The sequence below is a fragment of the Pollicipes pollicipes genome, unplaced genomic scaffold (assembly GCF_011947565.3).
Source record: "Pollicipes pollicipes isolate AB1234 unplaced genomic scaffold, Ppol_2.1 Scaffold_4740;HRSCAF=5597_pilon_pilon_pilon, whole genome shotgun sequence".
NCBI lineage: Eukaryota > Metazoa > Arthropoda > Thecostraca > Pollicipedomorpha > Pollicipedidae > Pollicipes > Pollicipes pollicipes.
Window position 1 is genome coordinate 28,130,507 of NW_023596545.1, and position 19,503 is coordinate 28,150,009.

At 58.3% G+C, this 19,503-nt stretch overlaps 1 protein-coding gene across 2 annotated transcripts in view; it reads left to right on the forward strand.

Annotated features, from left to right (window-relative positions):
* Positions 1 to 18,893, forward strand: part of LOC119098468 (transketolase) — a 20,735-nt gene extending 1,842 nt beyond the window's left edge. Inside the window, exons 1-9 of one of the 2 annotated variants that reach the window (XM_037221392.1) lie at positions 5,025 to 5,050; positions 8,560 to 8,692; positions 11,380 to 11,525; positions 12,698 to 13,122; positions 13,911 to 14,184; positions 14,478 to 14,602; positions 15,614 to 16,060; positions 17,701 to 17,890; positions 18,325 to 18,893. In XM_037221392.1, coding sequence (XP_037077287.1) covers positions 8,595 to 8,692; positions 11,380 to 11,525; positions 12,698 to 13,122; positions 13,911 to 14,184; positions 14,478 to 14,602; positions 15,614 to 16,060; positions 17,701 to 17,890; positions 18,325 to 18,497 — 1,878 coding nt within the window. In that variant the 5' untranslated portion in view covers positions 5,025 to 5,050; positions 8,560 to 8,594 and the 3' untranslated portion in view covers positions 18,498 to 18,893. Of the gene's footprint in view, positions 1 to 5,024; positions 5,051 to 8,559; positions 8,693 to 11,379; positions 11,526 to 12,697; positions 13,123 to 13,910; positions 14,185 to 14,477; positions 14,603 to 15,613; positions 16,061 to 17,700; positions 17,891 to 18,324 lie in introns of those variants that run through there. The other variant, XM_037221391.1, reaches the window with a different exon arrangement.
* Positions 18,894 to 19,503: the final 610 nt, after the last annotated feature.

A 19,503-nucleotide genomic window follows, 5' to 3' on the forward strand; every position in this document is an offset into this window, starting at 1 on the left:
ATATAATATACATATATGGTGGCACCTCTGGACCACATGCGACAGGAACACAACACTGACATTGACACGACGACAACTGACAGACAGCACTGACATTTTACGGATGTGCAGTGACAGAGGACGCCTTCAAATTTGGGAAAGCATATTCATTAATGAACTCTCTCGGGCCTTAAACAGACAGACAAATTCTTGCAGAACTCTTGAGCTACTAGGTGGTGGGTGGTGAGCACTTCTGATGTGATTGTGACAATAGTGTTCCCATTGTGTCTTTGTGATATATATATATATATATATATATATATAAGTTAGGAATTACTTGTTATTTTCCTTGTCTGGGTGGCAGCCCAGCCATGCTTATTTGACAAAAGTTTAATTTATGAAAGTGTGGGAAAACCTGGATTGTGAAGGTACAAACCCAGTTTGGTGCAAAGACATAGATTGTGGTCATGTCTGTTACATACCAAGGGGGTTCTGATTTGCTGAGTGGGAAGTAGTCTGTTACTATGCTTCATGTTGCATATTAGCTACTTGCAGCATGATAGTTGTTGAGTATGTTTTGCAAGTTGTGTGCTGATAATATATGCTCTTACAGCACCCTTATGATGATCTGAACCTGTTGTGTTGTACTGTTAAGTCTTGTGTATATCATGCATGCTATGCTGCAGAGGAGTGGCATATATTTACAGCACACTCAATACTCAACCCATGTCAGTGTGGAGTCCATGCTATGATATTTTTGATAAACTTATGTCCTTTGCAGACTTGATCCTGACCAACATATGTGAGTCCTATTCCTTTATCCCTGAGATGGTCCAAGCATCCAAGGTAAGTTCAGATCCTGATTCTGATGCCTCCTGTGTTACCAGATCTGCATATATTTATGTTTGATAAAAACATTCACAGCTCTTTTGAAGCCTTTATTTGATATTCCACCATAATGTTCATTGTAGTTCATACTTAGGGGAAAACAACTGTTTATTGTGACAACCACCAAAGCAAACAAATACACAGATCCCAGAAGTGACTGTGGATTCTGGTTGTGAGTTGTATGAAGGGAGAGTCTTGATAAGTTGTGGGGTGCTGGTTGCTGTAGTAGGAGTTATGATCCAGTCTGAGGACACATCTGTTGTAATAGATAAGACTGCTTCATTCTTTTTTCTCTCTTCATGATGACAGCTAGATTTTGGTTTTGGCAGTACATACTTCAGACATTGTTCATGGACCATCTCAAATGTCTTTGAACAAAGTTGTTTCTCAATCTGTGAAAAAGTTTGTCACTGCCTGCGGCCTGGCACGAAATGTGCGTCAGTCCGTCTCCGGCCTCCCATTCAGTGGCGGTACTGGATTTGCCGTCGAAAATATGATTGCTTGCCTTTTTCGGATGCACGCGGCGAAGGTATCTCGGGAGCAATAAATGCTGAATTATGAAATGTCAATTCTATTGTGATTCACTTCCCAAGAGTTTGTTGGTACCGAGGAGAGACTGAAACCTTCAGCTCAGAGGTAGGGACTGAGGCCACCAGCCTCTTCCTGGCCTCTTGGAACTCCTTCCATATCTGTTTGACCCTTACGGTGATCGGCGATGACATTAATTTGACCTTATCATGGTGGTGTGTGGCTAATGGGATGTATCTGCTTTGAAATCTCACTGGGGGCCATCTTCGTGCCGAGACTCGGACGTCGCATGCCCACGCAGGTTTGCACCAAAGATCACTCTCGGGGTGGTGGAGGCAACTTGGGTTGAACTGGCAGGCAGGGGGAGATGAGTTCAGAGCCCTACTCTTCTCCTCCACACCTGGTCCGTTTCACAAACTGGTGGAAGATGTAGTTACTCAGAAAATGTGAAAGATATGCGAAGATGTGATAATTTCTACGGGCAAGAGTCATGCAGGAGCTCAGCACATGGATTTATGTACAGGGAAACTGCCTACAACTGCCTCCGCACCTGTTGTGGCTCTGTCCCACATCCCCCAAATGTGGATTATATTTGAAATGCATCCTCCTGGGTGTGCCTTGGCGTGAGGATGGACGTTTTTATCGCATTCTCGTCCATGGATTTCTTCCGAGAGTGAGCAGCCCGTGCTCTTCGTCGACGCACGCACCAGAGGCGAGGTAGGCATCACCGGCAGGTTATTTTTGGGGCCAAAGCCTTGCATCTTGTTGTTGATTACTTTTGCAAACATGTCACGTTCTTCAAACTCCACAAAACCAGTATAGCACATTGAATGTCTTCGTTTGTCGTTCTTTTGCCCAGAGCAAACGGGTCCCAAGGTTTTGCTAAAGTGCCCTAGTTTTCTCATCCTGATGCGGCCCATGCCAAAATGGCCGTAAAAGTGTCATAAGTCGTACAAATTCTGGTTTTCTGTCTCCGTCGTCAATCAATTTGCTTCCGTATTGCGTTCAAGGATGGTTGTTGAGCTATAGCGTAGCTAGGAATCTGGTCCCAAGGTTTTCAGGTGCATTTTTAGGCTCGAGATTCTATTTTGATGCCTCCAGGAGCCGTTTCATTTCAATGTTTTAGAGCCCCATGGTCACGGGGAGTCCCATCAGCTCGAGAGGGGGCAAGCGTGACTCCAAAAACCTCTCCCCTCGACTACGCCGGTGGCGCTGGGTGGGAAGCCAGAAACAGGCTTTGCAGGCGTTTCTTACTATGCTGTAGGCGATGGTACAGTTTATTACTCCATTCGAGGGCCCCAGTATCCAGTCCCCTCCCCTTAACTTGCCGTCACGCCCCAAACTTCGAAAGGAGACTTGTTAAATTGTTAAAACATTTGACTTCACGTAAAATCGGAGCATTTTAGTCATTGTCTCTTGGCTTAGTCCTTTTCCCGACTGAGGCTGCAAAACTGCGCTCCTGGTTGAAGAGCAGGTCTTGTTGTTTACAGGATGATCCAAACTGTCTCGTTCAAGTCCATAAACACTGGTCCAAAAATAACCCCTGAGATGTGTTTTGCCAAAACTCAAGTTAGGGTTGGTGTCGTGCTCGCTACCTTTGCAAGTCCTGGGTGTATTTCGCCAGCACGCTTCAAAGCGTGAAGTCGAGATAAGTGATGCAGACATGAGTATGCCTCCTGTTCTGCGGTTGTCTGCCGCTTGCAGTGGCAATGCGTCAACTGATCCCACCCGATCCGACCCGTCCCGGTCTTTTTTTAAATATACACTTTATTCGTGAGTATTGGTAAGACGTCGAGGCCACCATGCTTCTGTTCAGGCGTGGTTGATATTCGTAAAAATTAGTTCTTCAACATCATTCGAAAGTAGTATTGGGGTCGCGCGTGCTCACAACGGCCAGCATCAGGCGCCAGGCTGCAGGCCATGGTTGGAGTCCGTGATAAATCAGATCCGTTTCCGAGCTGGCCTCTGGTGTTACCAGATGGCGTGTACAGTGACATGGAGCCTTTTGATATCCAGGTTCTGGTGTTGCCAGGCGACGTGTACAGTGGCATGAAGCCTTCCGATGTCCAGGTTGTGGTGTAACCAGGTGATGTGTATAGCGACATGGAGCCTCTTGATGTCCAGGTTCTGATGCAACCAGGTGACGTGTACAGTGACATGGAGGTTTTTGATGTCCAGGGTCTGATGGAGACTGATAATGCCCTCCTGTCCCTCTGTATGGAGACCGAACATCAGCTGCCCTTGGTTTCGAACTAAATATGAGCTATGGCACTCCACAGCGGCGCACGAAGCTTTGATTACGATGTTTTCATAAAGCTGTCAGGAACAAGCTCGTCCTGCAGGTTTATAGTCCTCCACAGCGAATTCCGGCCAGCGTTAAACGTTTGAAGTGTTTAATCGAATATCGAAGAGGGTCGATTGAAGGTTGAAGATCGGTCTGCAGGGCCGTTTTGCAGCGTATGAATTATTCGAGCAACAACGAAGCCGTTCAGTGAGCTGGGACTGGTTTTGACGACAAATGGGGCGTTGCGAGGTAGTGTGACACGGGTAGCCGAGCCTGTGGAGACACGGTATTCCGAACTGTTCGCACTGATCAAGTTGGTTGTTGGCTTTTGACGTCGTGCTAAACAGAGCGCTGGTCCATACTAAGCAGCGCGAGTCCATGCAAAAAAGGGCTCATCGCTCATTGTAGGTCATTGCCCAGTAGGCATAATACCTGTTAACGTCGCTAGCCAATAAGCACAATCACCTTTCCAGTTATTTTCCTATGCCATGTGGGGCTGTGAGCAAACGTCAGGACCCTTTTAACACGTAAAGTGACGAGCAAATGGCTCCACAGTCTGCAGTCTGCCCCTCTCTCCCCTCCCCTCCCCTTCCCCCGCCCCCCCCCCCCCCAATTTACCAGATATTTCGAGCCATACGACCCATCATGAACTGCTCCAGCGCCGTTTTAGCACATCAAATATAGGAGCTAGCGCGCGACATATTTCAGGTGCCGTTTTTATTCGGAAGTCAAGAATAAGGTCTGAATCCGAGGATAGATTGGAATTTTCCGGAGGGAAAGTCTCTCTTTATTTGGAAGCGGTCATGCCGTTCAGATTTCTTCCCACATCCGAAAAGTTCTCCAAAGGTACCACATGCGCCGGCTCACGGACCATTTTGACCGTCTCTGCCCAGGTATTATCTGGCGAAATTGCCTGGTCTTACCGATCGCATTCACCCTGTTTCATTGGTTGTGTTGTGGTTGGCTGGCCAAAGCTGGTGACCGCTGGGATTTGAAACCAGAGCAGCCGTGTTATGTGGTGGAGCCGGTGCCCATGGCGTTATGCGTCGTGGGCCGGGTGCTCACCCTGACAAGCTTGCGGACGAATGTGTGTCGGCATCAAAACATGTAAGGCGTCATGTAAAGCGTTACCATCGATTTTCTGGGATGTTATCGACATGTGGAAGGGCTAGCTGCACTGGCTATAGCCGTCGGAGCGTCGGCGGCCGGCCGGATGGGGGACATGGGGAGGGGCGTTCGGCGCGCGCGGCCGCCTCCGGTGACCGTGGAGTGACCTCTGCGGCGCCGCAGGCCCCGCCTCCGCCCCGGAGACAGGCGCCGTGGCCGGCGCGCGCCGTCACCGGCTACCAGTCGGCCGGCGTGTACCGGACAGTGAGCACGCGGTACCTGTCGACGGGCGGCGGGGGTCTGGGGGGGGGGGGCCGTTCCCCGCCCCGGGGCTCATTCCCCACTTCGGCGTCGGTCGCCGTCGGTGCTCCTGGCGCCATGGCGAGGGGTTCTGTGGTGCAGGTCAGCTGTCGCGTGGGCGCAGCTGGCCGGGTGTCGTGGTGTTCGATCTGGAGCTGGTCTCGTCTACTGGCCGGGTGTCGTGGTGTTTGGTCTGGAGCTGGTCTCGTCTACTGGCCGGGTGTCGGGATGTTTAGTCTGGAGCTGGTCTCGTCTACTGGCCGAGTGTCGTGGTGTTTGGTTTGGAGCTGGTCTCGTCTACTAGCCGGGTGTCGTGGTGTTTGGTCTGGAGCTGGCCTCGTCTGCTGGCCGGGTATCATGGTGTTGATCTAGAGCTGGCTTCGTCTCCGTCAGCGCAGGTCACAGGATAGTCTCGCTGTTTGCTGGTTATCTTGTGTCCACCCGGCCGCTACAGTGACTTGCTGGCTGGGCCAGGTGCTTGACCTTTGTACCGGGTCCAGACGATCGATACTTGCTGTCGCGGTTCGGACAGGCCGAAATTCCCAACCACTGCTCTGATTCCGATGGTCGTAACAGGATCATGGGGGTCCATGTTCCACCTGATAGAATCATTATTTGGTGGTATGTTGTCGGTAGAAAGTTTCAATGACTGGACACTGTGAACGTTTTAGATGAAGCTATTTTTATTTTGCGATTCTTGCCGCCTTGAGGTTTTCCTCTGGTCTGTCCCAGCACTGCCCTCTGCCTGTTTCGAACGTGATATGACGTTACACTTTTTGCGAAGGGCCGTCGCCGGTTATTTCCCTGCAAACCCAGGCGGGTAATTGCACGACTGACGCTTTCAGGTAAAGTGCTCGTCATCGGCGGTTAACCGCAGGTTAGCGTCCGCTCAGGGACCTTCGCGCTGTGTACCTCTCGCAATCATAGGCCGCGAACTCTCCGCGTGGCTCCCGCAGAACCGGTTTCTCCAGCGGGGAAGCCCGCCGGTGCCGGCACCGGGCCAGCCCCGGTCCAGCCCCGGTGCAGGCCTCCGACCACCGGGCCGGCACGACGCCGCCCGGCGGGCTGGCCTGGCCACCGGCCCTCTCTCAGGCCGGCATCGACTCGGCGAGGGGTGTGTCAGGCGGCTTTCTCTCTATTGATTCAGACCGGCCGTGACGGAGGAGTCTGACAGCCGTAGGCCCACGTGGCGCTCACCTGGTCCGTCCGATCCGCACCATGACTCTGACCTGGGCTCTGTTCAAAAACGACGTGTGCGTTTTTCGCTACACTTGTTTATCTGTTCTTCACGTAAAGGATCACTGAAGCATGCAATGGAAAACGAGAATGCAGTGGTGTAGAATCTACCTGGATCAAGCGTTTGCTTGATCGAACAGAGAAAGGAGCAAAATCTGTGCGGCAAAAAGCGGTATGTCATAACGAACGAACGTAGACAAGTAGGAACATTGCTGTAACGGAACAGCGATGTATTAACAAATGGGCTGTGGTTTACAAGTCGCTGGCCGTTCCACGTGGCGCCGACCCAGCGCTTGATTATTACATTTGGGTCCCTATATTGCTGGCATGGCCCGACACGCGTCCACCTGGGTCATAGTTAGTGACGCTGGCGATATGTCATTGACCTAGTCCCCCTGACTGTGACCCGGTGCGCCTGACACTGACCAGGTCATCTGTCGCCGTCCGGCTGCACCGGTCACCGAGCCGGCCCGGCCGGTGGTGACCGGAAGCCGTCTGCAGCGCGGCGGTGCCCTCAGGCGGCCAGGAAGTCCAGTCCGATGGCATCCGCCCGGCCCGGCCTGGCCTGGCGTGTCGACTCGTGGTATCACATGTGGCGATCGGGACCTTCGGCTCCTTTGGAACGCAACCTGGCGCGTGCTGGGAGGAGCGCTGTTCGATGTACCCGTGCGACTCGTGGGCTGCTGCCCTGCCGGGAGGCAGGTCGGACGTTGTCATTGGGGCGTGCCTCACATCGTTTGACCCTCTGTGGTGCAGTTGTCCGTGGTAGTGGCCTGCTAGCAGAGGTCAGTCTCGTGGGTCGGCCTTATAATGCGGCGCAGGGCGCTGGTGAGGCGCGTGCCGTCACGTGCTGGCGGCTTAGTGATATCTGCTTTTTGGCTGTGCAGCCCGACGTCAAAAAGCCGGAGCAGTTTGCCAGATGGTCTGCAGGACCGCATCCTGATCGCCTCGCCCGTTGTTGCTATTCATGGATGCTTTCGCGTGATCCGTGGTCAGTTTTCCAGTGGTTGGATTCTGATATGGTTCGTATGTATGTCGCTCCCTGAGTTTTTGAAACTGCCGCCAGCGGTGTGAACCGTCGTCAGCCTCGCATAGCGTCTTTAACATGGTCAGGGCGCCTCGGTCGTGCTCCTTCTTACCGGTTCTGCGCTGCTCCGTCGAACTTGTCGGCAACTCCTGGCTGCTCATCACTGCAGCGCACAGCAAGATCTCGTGCAAGCACGCCGGCGCGTCGCAGGCTGCAGCGGGGGTCATGTCACCGGGCCGGTTCAGGCTCATTGCGAGTTTCCTGCCTTCGCTCGATGGCAGCTCTGATGCGATCGTGGACCGTGCTGTCATCCAGTCGGATGGGACCGTTCCCGCCTCGTATCACTCCTCACGCTGTAGCACGTGACCGCCCGGTCCGTGGCTTCGGCGTCGTTCTGTATTTAAGGCGTTCTTGTGCTCCGTTCGTCACTGGAAGCGCTCAGTGGCATTTGGTCCAGCAGCTCGGACAGGTGTCGTCGGTAGCCATCAGTCCCCGCTCTGCCTTGGCGTGGCTCGATCGCCGTGTTCCGGTAGCCCGCCTCCCCCCTCGGACACGCGCCGCGCCGGTCGGCTCTCGTTCCGCTGCAGCTGTCCGGCGGCCAAGTGCCGGTCGTCCACCTGTGCGCGCGTCTGATGGCCCACTCAGGATCCGGTGCTCGTCATGAGTCCCCCCCCCCCTCCCCCTCCGGGCTCGCTCCTCTGGACGCTCATGCTCTCTACTTTCTCCTCAAAAGGCCTCCGTTTAATCTCGGCTGTCCGTTAGCTTTGCTGTCCTCGGCCAGGCTGTTCTCTCCCCTCTTGGCTGCCTCTCGGCTGTTCCCTTCGGTTTTCTCAGACTGTCCTGTCATGCCGCCTCCCCTCTCTTGCGCCTCTCCTTCTTCTCTTGATTCTTTCGTTCTCTTGGTTATGCCGTTCTTTTGGTTTTCTCCCCTCTTAGTTCTCCCCTTTTTGGTTCTTCCCCGCTCTCGGCTCCCCTGCTCGCTCTTGGCGCTCTCCCGTCCCTCTGCTTTTCAGCCCATGCTCTCCTCTGGGCCCTCCGACCCCGCGGCTTTCTCCCCAAGGCGTGGTGAACGGTGCCGCCGCCGTGCCGCCCCGTTAGGCACGGCCGGGCTCTAAACACCACCCTCCGGGTCAGACTGCCCTCGGGCGTTCCCCGCCAGGTCAGACGACCCGCGCGGAACGGCCCGCTCTAGCGCCCCCGCTCGCTCTAGGCTGAGAACCAAAGGTAGCGAACCAAAGACCCGGGATGGCCACCATCGACCAGAAGACCAAGCAGGAGCTGGTGGACATGGCGCACAAGCTGCGCATCCACAGCATTGATATGACGACCGCCTCCAAGTCCGGGTAAGACGCTGCACGCCGGCGCGGGGTCGGCCGTCGCGAAGGCCGGGTAAGACGCTGCACGCCGGCGCGGCGTCGGCCGTCGCGAAGGCCGGGTGGCTCGCCGCCCGTGGGGGGCTGGGGGCCGACCAAGTCGACGCTAGGGTGGTGTGGGCCGAGTGACCGGCCGTTGCAGGGTTGGCGGGGTAGAGGTCGCGGTGAAGGTCATCCGGACGCCGGCGGCCTGGATGGGGGCAAAGGTGGGCATCGATGTTCTCTGGCGTCAGGCGGTGCTGGCTCAGCGTCTGGTGCTGACTCGGAGGATCTGCCTTTGACTCGCGCTGGTGTTCGTCACCACTTTTTAGAGCGCTACGATGAACTTTATGGCATCTAGTGCCGGTTTCTAAGGAAGCAAGTGACTGCTGCACTGGATCGACTGCTCGGAGCAGGGGATTAGGTAGGCCGTTGGCACTGAGCGTCTGGCGCAGACATTGCAGTCGTAATGCGCTATCTTGCGTCGGCATCCGCTGAGCAGGTTGCGTGCAAGGCATCTGGCGTTGCCCCTGCTGATACCCTGGCCCAGCCAGCTTAGCGTACCGGGTCAATCAGCGCCTAAGACCTTGACGTCCCTCAGCGGACCTGTGAGCCGAGCGCCCTATCACCTATGCAGAAATATCGTCCAGGCGGAATGTGCTAATCTTCACGTTTGGGAAGTCCGTGTGCACTACACGCGAGGACCAGAGCTACCGCCGCCGCTGGCTGCGGTCGGATGTCGGCTCCGAAGGGGATATCTTGCATCCACGTGCCTGCGTGATCGTGGTATGCCCCACGCACAGATGATGTCCACGCCTCCCAGTCACGGATCCCTACGCCTCCCAGTCACGGACTCCCACGCCTCCCAGTCACGGACCGCTCCGTCGCGTGGCGAAGTGGCGCGCGAACCTTGTTTGTGTCATCCGAGCTCCTCGAAATGCTGCGGGGCTGTGGGTAACCTCTCATTCGGTTGCCTTGAGAGAAGTGGGTTGACTTCTGTGTGAAGAGAAGTTGCCTTGCCTACTTTCCCGATACATGTGTGATGCATTGCGAGATTGCATTGCATTCAGTGCATACACGATTAGCTGCTCGTTCCCCCTTGATGCAGTTACTGGTTAAGGTCGACTGAAGTAGTGGACGATATTGCATTGTTCGGGACGGGTGCGTAAGTCATCGGAGTCGCGCACCGTACAGGTAATACGTGAAGTTGTAAAAGATGCACGTGGAATGACTGTAAACGGAACCGACTGGTAGGTCTTCGTGGGCCTTCGATGTTCAACTGTGAAGAAATCAGCAGCGTATTGGGAAGGTAGTTTGTTTTTTTCCCAAGCCGGGGGTAACAGCACGATATCGGCGCAAACTTCATGGTTTAACATGGTAGCTGGTTGGTGCGTGCTATCCAAAAACCATGACCATACGTATACCCGTGTCCTAGTTACTGGACTGAATATCTCTTGAACTCCCCGCGTGCCAGTCGGTCCTCATGTGCTCGACACTTGAGTCCTGTCTTGAAAACGGTCGACCATTACCACCGCTCTCGGGCCGGGCCGGCGGGCGGCGGCCACAATCGGTCCGCCGGCCGTTCCGCTCCGCCCCGGCCCGCTCCGCTCCGTTCCGTCCCAGTTCCTCACGGTACCAACAGGCAGTCACGCGTCGCCCGTCCCGCTCCGCCGGACCACGGCCGGCCGACCCCGCCCTCCGGCCGCCCGCCGCCGTCGCCGACCCGGCCCATGCGGTCTCCAGCCGCCGCCGGCCGGCGCCGTCGCCATGGCGACAGCCGTCTGGCGGGGTTTTTGTGGCCGGCCGGCCCGTGGGGCGGGCACGGGCGGCGGCGTGGGCCCGCTGTGACGACACGCCGGCTGCCCGGCCGGAACCCACCGCCGCGCCGGTGACGGCTCCGGGCAACACTCCCGTGTTGCTTCACCGACGTCGGCGTGATGCCGTCACAGGCGGCTCGGCCGAACGCGTTGTTATTTCGAGTTGTGGTAGGCGTAACGAGCCACGGAGCGTCGATATGCTTGGTTGAAGAGCCGCGTGGCCCGGGTGGGGAAACTTTCGGGCATGTCATCCTAATCGTGTGTTTCAAAAGGTTTGTGGTGTGGCCAACTATCGGCCACTTTTACCTTGTCCGATGTCAGGGCTCGTTTTTTTTCTTTGTGACCTGTGATTGGATCGTAAGAATTAAAGAAATAAGAGACGAATGCATAGTTTTGCTATCCTTTATTAATGCCATCTGTAATTAGTGAGATATTGACCAGCCGACGCGTAAGTATGTCTGAAAACCGCAGGCCATCTTCAACCAAGATAGGTCCCACATGAATTTCACCTGACGTGCCTTTCCTTGGAAGAACCTATTTTAAGGCCTAACTTTGGCCGATGATAAACTGCATCCTATGTCTCTAAGAGTTCCGATCCACCCGGACTAGCGCAGGTTGACCAGGAAGTTTAACACAGTCTAAATCGCCAACCAACGTCCTAAACCTGTGATGTATACATCGCCCTTAACCCAGACGAGCTCGTTTTCACTTGGCCCAGCGTCGTTTTACTGTACGTCCCTGGTCTCTCTTCTCACATGCCTTCACGCCCGGCCCCGCCCGTCCGATCGCGCTGCGCCGCGCCGCCCGGCCCGCGCCCCGCTCGCCGCCGCCGGACCCCCGTAACTTCCTCCGCCGTTTCAGCCACCCGACATCATGCGCCTCCATGGCCGAGATCATGTCGGTGCTGTTCTTCCACACGATGCGGTACAAGGTGTCGGAGCCTCGCAGTCCGCACGCCGACCGCTTCATCCTCTCCAAGGGCCACGCCGCGCCCATCCTCTACGCAGGTGGGTGGTCGCGCTCTCGGCGGCGCGCCCGGGTGGTGGCGGCTTGAGCTCTCAGCAGCGCGCCCGGGTGGTGACGGCCTGAGCTCGGCGGCATGCCCGGGTGGTGGCGGCTTGAGCTCGGCGGCATGCCCGGGTGGTGGCGGCCTGAGCTCTCAGCAGCGCGCCCGGATGGTGGTGGCCTGGGCTCGGCGGCATGCCCGGGTGGTGACGCTTGAGCTCTCAGCAGTGCGCCCGGGTGGTGACGCTTGAGCTCTCAGCAGTGCGCCCGGGTGGTGACGTTCTGAGCTCTCAGCAGCGCGCCCGGGTGGTGGCGGCCTGAGCTCTCAGCAGCGCGTCCGGGTGGTGACTGCCTGAGCTCTCAGCAGCGCGCCCGGGTGGTGGTGGCCTGGGCTCTCAGCAGCGCGCCCGGGTGGTGACTGCCTGAGCTCTCAGCAGTGCGCCCGGGTGGTGACTGCCTGAGCTCTCAGCAGCGCGCCCGGGTGGTGGCGGCCTGAGCCCTCAGCAACGCGCCCGGGTGGTGACTGCCTGAGCTCGGCGGCACGCCCGGGTGGTGACTGCCTGAGCTCTCAGCAGCGCGCCCGGGGGGTGGCGGCCTGAGCTCGGCGGCGCGCCCGGGTGGTGACTGCCCGAGCTCTCAGCAGCGCGCCCGGGTGGTGACTGCCTGAGCTCTCAGCAGCGCGCCCGGGTGGTGACTGCCTGAGCTCGGCGGCACGCCGGGGTGGTGGCGGCCTGAGCTCGGCGGCACGCCCAGGTGGTGACGGCCCGCGGGATTATGTGGGACGATGGGGACTCGTGTGTGATGGCGAGGATTTGTTGGCATATGATTGCGCGAAGACTGCCGACGTTTTCACCCGTGTGATGTAGTGCTGTAGTTTTGCTGTATTAGATGTCATTGATGGAACGTGCTTAATAGATTTGCAAGAGACCGCCGGCGACCATACTGCCGCTGATCCCCTCTGACCATCGTGATCCTCGTGATCCCGTTGACCCCAGGGATGTGCGATCTCGTAGCCATTTGAGCTCTGGCACGTGCGAAAGATCGTGAGAGGCCGTTTTCCCATTAGCTGTGTGCCCGTCCCGCCTCCCCCCCCCCCCCCTCCCCCATTCACGTGCACGCCATTACCTGTAACGGTGTGTCTCCGCAACCCGTGTGACCCCGCCTGACCCGCCAGCGTGGTCGGAGGCGGGCCTGATTCCTGCGGAGGAGCTGCTGAAGCTGCGCCGGATTGACAACGACCTGGAGGGCCACCCGACTCCCCGCCTCAGCTTTGTCGACGTGGCCACCGGCAGCCTGGGCCAGGGCCTGGGCGTGGCCGCCGGCATGGCGTATGTCGGCAAGCACTACGACCGCGCCGGCTACCGCGTCTTCTGCCTGATCGGCGACGGCGAGAGCGCCGAGGGCTCCATCTGGGAGGCGATGAACTTCGCCGGCCACTACCATCTCGACAACCTGGTGGCCATCTTCGACGTGAACCGGCTGGGCCAGAGCGAGGAGGCGCCGCTGCAGCACGACATGGAGGCGTACTGCAAGCGCGCCGCCAGCTTCGGCTTCAACGCCATCGTCGTCGACGGACATAATGTGGAGGAGCTGTGCAAGGTGAGCGTGGCGGGGTGATGTGCCGGACCGAAAAGTGTTGTTGGAGCTATCGGGCTAATGCCCGTGCCACCGGTTTCCTCCAGTGTGGTGCATACGTGTGGTTATCACTTGTTGCAGCGATGCCTTCGCTTTCGTCGGTCGTAGTAGCACGACGGTCTGAGTGATTGGTACCCAGCTAACCGGTGCGGATCATTGGGAAAGGCGCTGGTACCGCGATGTGACCGCCTATGGTTTTCCCGCTGGCTGTCACGGCGGAGCGCGCAGAAGTGCCGCCCGGCAGTCCTCCGCCGCCCAAAAACCTCGGAGCCAGCTGCGGCGATAGGGGCTGCGGCAGCTGCGCAACTCTGTGGTGGCTGCGCGCTTCCCTTGCTCTCGTGCCGCGGCCGGCGTTGTCCGGACGCTATCGGCGAAGGCGGAAGTAGCTTCCGGCGCCGGCGTCGGTTGCGGGGTGCGGGCTCCCAGACGGGGAAGTGATCTCCTGAAGTGGACCTCGGAAACGGAAATGATACGCGTTCGCTCGAACATCAGCTCTATAGAGTGTGATGCACAAGCTGCGTCATGTTGCTCGGGAGTATACCATCGATGTGTAGAACGCAGTGCGCCGGGTCCCTCTGGGAAGCCGGGTGGAGAACTCGGCAAGCAGGGCTCCAAATCGGGAACAACGTACCCCATGCTAATGAAGCCGCGAACAAAGACGCGCTGGAAGCTAGAGCTCAGTGAACCGCGTGGTCGCCAGAAGCTGCTGCTCCGCTTGTCCATTGCCTCACGCGTCCTGTTCCGACTTTCAGGCGTTCCACGAGGCAGCCAACACGTCCGGGAAGCCGACGGCGCTCATCTGCAAGACGTTCAAGGGCAAGGACTTTGTGCCGGAGGTGGAGGACCACCTCAACTGGCACGGCAAGCCGCTGGGCGCCGTCGCCGAGAAGACGCTGGAGCACCTCAAGAGCCTCATCTCCAACAAGGGCAAGACGATGCTGGTGCCGCAGAAGCCGCTCAAGGAGGACGCGCCCGACGTGGACATCGTCAACGTCAAGCTGAACGAGCCGCCCAGCTACAAGCTCGGTGGGTGCGACGGGAGGGAGTGGGTGGGAGGGCGTGTGTGTGGGGGGGGGGGGGGGGGGGCGGAGCGTACAGAATGACGGGCTGGAAAGGGTCCGGGGTGGTCAGGATATAACCGGGGGACTGGAGGACACTGCCGTTGATCAGCTCCAACATCGTCAGCGGTTATGTATTTTGTTACCAGGCACCGAAATCGTAGAAGCGCTCGTGTAGCCTCGATTAAAACAAACTTCCACGTGGGAACGCTTCGTCGGCTGTCTTGAGGGGCTCTCACCAGCCGCGCCGCGCCGTTCCAGGTGAGAAGGTGGCTACCCGGGTGGCGTACGGCACCGCCCTGATGAAGCTGTGCCAGAACAACCCGCGCGTCATCGGCCTCGACGGCGACACCAAGAACTCCACGCACTCTGAGAAGATCAAGAAGGTAGGCGTCAGCGGTGCCGCCGGCCGCGGGTCTGGAGCGGGGCCGCGACGACGGCCACGAGACCTGGAGTGTGGGGGGGGGGGGGGGGGGGGGGTTCGGCCGCGAACCTGGAGCGGGAGGAGGGTCGGGGGCAGACACGACTCCGTGGTGTGCGAACAGCCGGACGGCGGCGGCGTCGTAATGGTCAGGGCGGGATGTGCTAAGCACGGCCACTGGCGTTCGTATGGACCGGGCCGGTCATTACTGGTCGCTGTTTTATGGTGCCGAGTGCTGACACTTGGTGGGGAGGTTACGCCACAGTGTCAGCTATGACGATCAGACACGAGCGGAGAGGAATGTAGACCGCCTGCGCGAATATGCGGATAGATATCGACCCTGGAGCGCAGAGGCCGTCGGGCTCAAGCTGCATGGTCACCCGGTGATATCCAATCTCCGGCTTGGGTGCCATGGCAGCCAGCCAATGATTCGAGCACAGATCGGTCACGATCACGTCCTGGGCCGCGAACGCGCCGCAGAACAACTGTGGGGCCGCTCTCTGTGTACCGTGCGCGGGCTCGCAGCCGGCGTGCCACGCGACGCGTGGCTGCCCGGCGCGGTGGTCGCCTGCGGCGCCTCGCACGGAGTGTCCTGTCGTGCGCTGCTGCCGTCCTGATGTTGAACAGGGTCTGGCTCCTCGCCGCAGCCGCAGCGGCGGGCGAACGCTGCTGACGAGGTTGCCGTTGAGGATATCACCATTGCCGTGCCGCGCTTGGCAGGCGGCACGCTGCTGGCGGCCGCGATGTTTCGGAGGTTGAGCCTGCGCCGGGTGCGAGCAGCAGCTGTGTGCGGCGGTTACTCTCCGGGCAGTTTGGTCCTGCCATGTCTTCCTGTCATGTGGCCTCTGCCGTCATCTCCACCCGTTCTAACCGCCGCCGGCTGGTCGGGTGTACCCAGCTCCAGCGACTCGCGCGGGGCGGGTCCCCGCGGGCGTGGCTGGGTCGAGGCGTCACTGACCCCGCCGTGTGCCCGCAGGCCCGGCCGGAGAACTACATCGAGTGCTACATCGCGGAGCAGAACCTGGTGAGCGTGGCGATCGGCGCCGGCTGCCGCGGCCGCACCATCCCCTTCGTCTCGACGTTCGCCGCCTTCTTCACGCGCGCGTTCGACCAGCTGCGTATGGGCGCCATCTCGCAGACCAACATCACGTGCGCGGGCAGCCACTGCGGCGTGAGCATCGGCGAGGACGGACCGAGCCAGATGGCGCTCGAGGATCTGGCGATGTTCCGCGCCATTCCCGGCTCGACGGTGTTCTACCCGAGCGACGCCGTCAGCTGTGAGCGCGCCTGTGAGCTGGCCGCCACGCGCCCGGGCATCTGCTTCATCCGCACGTCGCGGCCGGCCACGCCCGTGCTCTACGAGAACGGGCAGAGCATGCAGATCGGGCAGGCCATGGTGGTGAAGCAGACCAACAACGACCAGGTGAGACGGGTGGGGCGGGTGGGGTTTAGCGTGTGGGACGCTGGGAGCGGAGAAGGGCACCGGGCTGGGCCTCTGTTGTCGACCAGAAATGCTTAGGTCAACTCTGTTGAAGCCTGGGGATAGGGGACCGGTAGTGTACTGGTTAAGTTTCGCATCTGAGGAACCAGAAGTACGGGGTTGGATTCCACGCGGTGCCCGCCATTCCTGCCAGGGGAAGAGACAGGCGGGGCCATATAGCCTCAGCAGCGGAGTGTGTCACAAAGCCGCACGGACTTTTGACGAAGAATGGCGAGCCTGGGGTGATGTCTCTCCGCGGATCAGATCTGGTGGCGGGACCTGTGAAGTGGCGTCACATCCTGGGGCTGCCTGTTCTGTTAGCTGCCTCAGTTTTTCTGGGCTGGTTAAACATTTCATTAAAGGTACTTATGCGATGATTTGCTTCCATGTTGTTTTATCGCATGACGCTCAGCTTTTTTTGGCGCAAGTGATCTGAAGTTAAGCATGTCCGAGATCATCGTTGCTCCTGGTCCAGCTGTATCGCGGCTCATTGCTATGCTGCCGCATTCCCGAGCGTCGGCCGGGCGCGTTCCGAGCACCGCGGCCCTGTCGCGCCCGCCCGGGTGTGCGGACGCCAAGGCTGCCGTCCGGTTAGGTTCTGAATTCACAGGTCACGCTCGGTGTGAAAACGTTGGTTGAAATTAACACACAGCGCTCCAATCGCAGCCGACGAACGCTCTGACTCGTCTTGTGTGGTGTGTTTAACATGAAAGCGGTGCGAGCAGTTTCCCTCGTTGCTGTTCCGTGCTGCTTTGGCTGTTGTCCTCCCTCCGCCCCCCCCCCCCCCCCCCCCCCCGCCCAGCACGAATGGCTAACCAACTGTGCAGTCGTGTCCGCGGCGTGCTGCGTAACTTATTTGCCTTTCGTGCAATACGACAGTACCGCAGCTGTCAGGCGTGCTCTATGCAATACCACGCAACTGCTGGTGTCCCCCCCCCCCCCCCGCCGAGTCATGATGTGATCAGGCATTGGTTTGCAAAGAAAACTTAATATTTCCACTTGCATGAGTTCGGGCCCGAGTCCCGGGTCGGAGCCAAAGCCCGGGACTCGGGCTCTAAGACGAGAAGAGTGCTATCCCCATTAACTCACACCGCACCTCACGGCATAACCCCGCACGCGAATGAGGGTCGGAGTTTGATCCCCAGGAGCCTTACAGGTTTCAGATGTCATTTGAAGGAGGGTTTTATTTCAAAACATGCGTTTTCGGATTGAGATGTTATGGTTGAATGTCCCCAAATTAACAGTTTAATTCAGACATAAGTTTGTGACCCCAATCTGCGCGATTGTAATGGTCACCGGCCAGACACCACCCTTCTGTCCCTGGCCCCTGAGCCGCCCCTCCCCCCTCCCCCCCCCCCCCCCCACCGCCCCTAACTCCTGGGCTCCCCTTGCTTGCCTCTGCCCCCGAAACCTGAGCCGCCCCTGTCTCGTATGTCCCCGATCCTCGAACCGGCTCTGCCCTCTCCGTTCCTGACCCCTGAGCCGCCCCCCCCCCCCCCCCGCCGCGAACCCCGTGAGCGGTCGCTGACCCTGTCGGTCCCGTCTGCCGCACTGACCGCGGCGCCGGTGGGCCGGCCCCGCAGGTGCTGGTGATCGGCGCTGGCATCACGCTGCATAACGCGCTGACGGCCGCCGAGCACCTGGCCGGCATGGGCGTGCACGTGCGCGTGCTGGACCCGTTCACCGTCAAGCCGCTGGACGTGGCGGCTGTGCGCGACAACGCCAAGCAGTGCGGCGGCCGTGTGCTGACCGTCGAGGACCACTACCCGGCCGGTGGGTGGCTGTCGGGAGCTGGAGGCGGGGGAGGGGCGCCTGTTGTGGGCTGGAGACGAGAGTGGCATGTGAGGATCAAGGCGAGAAAATGCAATGAGCAGGGATGTTCGGCAGCACCACAGCCGCCGGGCGTCTTCTGCCCCGGTGACTGAATGATTTGCATATGAAGCCGTCGAGCTGTTGCGCGTGAGGTGGCACTTATTAGCGCTGGGGAATGCAGCAGTGCCTTGTGGTCGGCGCGTGCCGGCGTAATGTTTTGTCACGCTCCCTAATGATGTTGCGTGTTTGCGCAATACGCTTACGGTTACGGCTTACGTCATATCGGTTCATGCTGAAGCTAACATGGGTGCTAGTGTTGTGTTGAAACTGTGGAACCAGCACGGAGCGATCTTCCTTGCAGTCCATACCTCACACGCGTATTCCGGCTCTGGCAGGTGGTCTGGGCGAGGCGGTGTGTTCGGCGCTCTCCCTGGAGCGGGACGTCATTGTCAAGAAACTGTGCGTGGAGAAGGTGCCGCGCTCCGGGCCGCCCGACGCCCTCATGGACATGTTCGGCATCTCCTCGTCCTGCATCGTCAAGGGTGTCCAGGACCTGATCAAGCTGTAGGCGCTGGCCGATTCCGCCGCGCCGCCGCCTGGTGGAGGCCTGTCTAGCCGCTGTTTCTGCGTCTGCACGATAGGCGGCGCGGCCTGCGCACGCCGTCAACTGCCTAGCCCAGCGGTCCGTCTGTCCGCGTTGTACCCGGCATTCATTCCTCAAACATTTATGGAGCAAAACGCTGGAGCCGGCCGAACATTCCTGTTGGTCCTATTGTGATATGTACGCATATTCCGCTTGCATCGTTGGCATAGTTGTTTTGTTTCGTAGTTTTATTTCTGAATACTTTTCGAGAAAGAGCTTAGATCGTGACATGAGGTAATGGCCGTTCCAGGTGCTTTGTCCATGATTGCCAGGTGTTCATTTTCGGCGTCCTGAATACACGACTTGATACGACTCGCCAAATTGAATTTTATTGCCAGGTGATGTATAATAAATGGCACGATGCACTTCCATTCATCACCGGCTAAACCTAGATTGGATGTCGCTTGGAACCATATGGCGTTGTGTTCTGCCGTACAGTTTGATGTTATTACTGAGTCATCCACTTCAGTGATGCATTAGAGAAAGATGGCTGTGGTCGTCACTCATACGACCACAGCCATGTTCGCATGAGTGACGAACGGCCCGGCCAGCTGCTCACCGAGATGTGATTCTGAATGGGATAACACTAATCTGATACTGGCTGGCACTGCTCCCTTGGTTCTGTCAAACTTTGTGTCAAAACTGGTCAGGCGAGTGACAGAAAGACTGGCCTGTTTTTAAGACACCAGAAGGGGTTAGTGATTATGACAGTTATGGCAAAGACGTGCAGTCGAGGATGCCTTTTCATTGGACTGGCGTGGGAAACTCGATGGCACGCCCCCCCCCCCCCTCCCCTCCCAACAGGGTATTTCTGCACAGATCTCGCAGTATCAGGTCCTTCCCGCAAGCGCGGGTGACCGCTGCTGTGCTGAGTCGGCGGGCTAGTCTGCGCACGGGGCTACAAGAAGGGAGCCTGTGAAGTCTTCGGAGC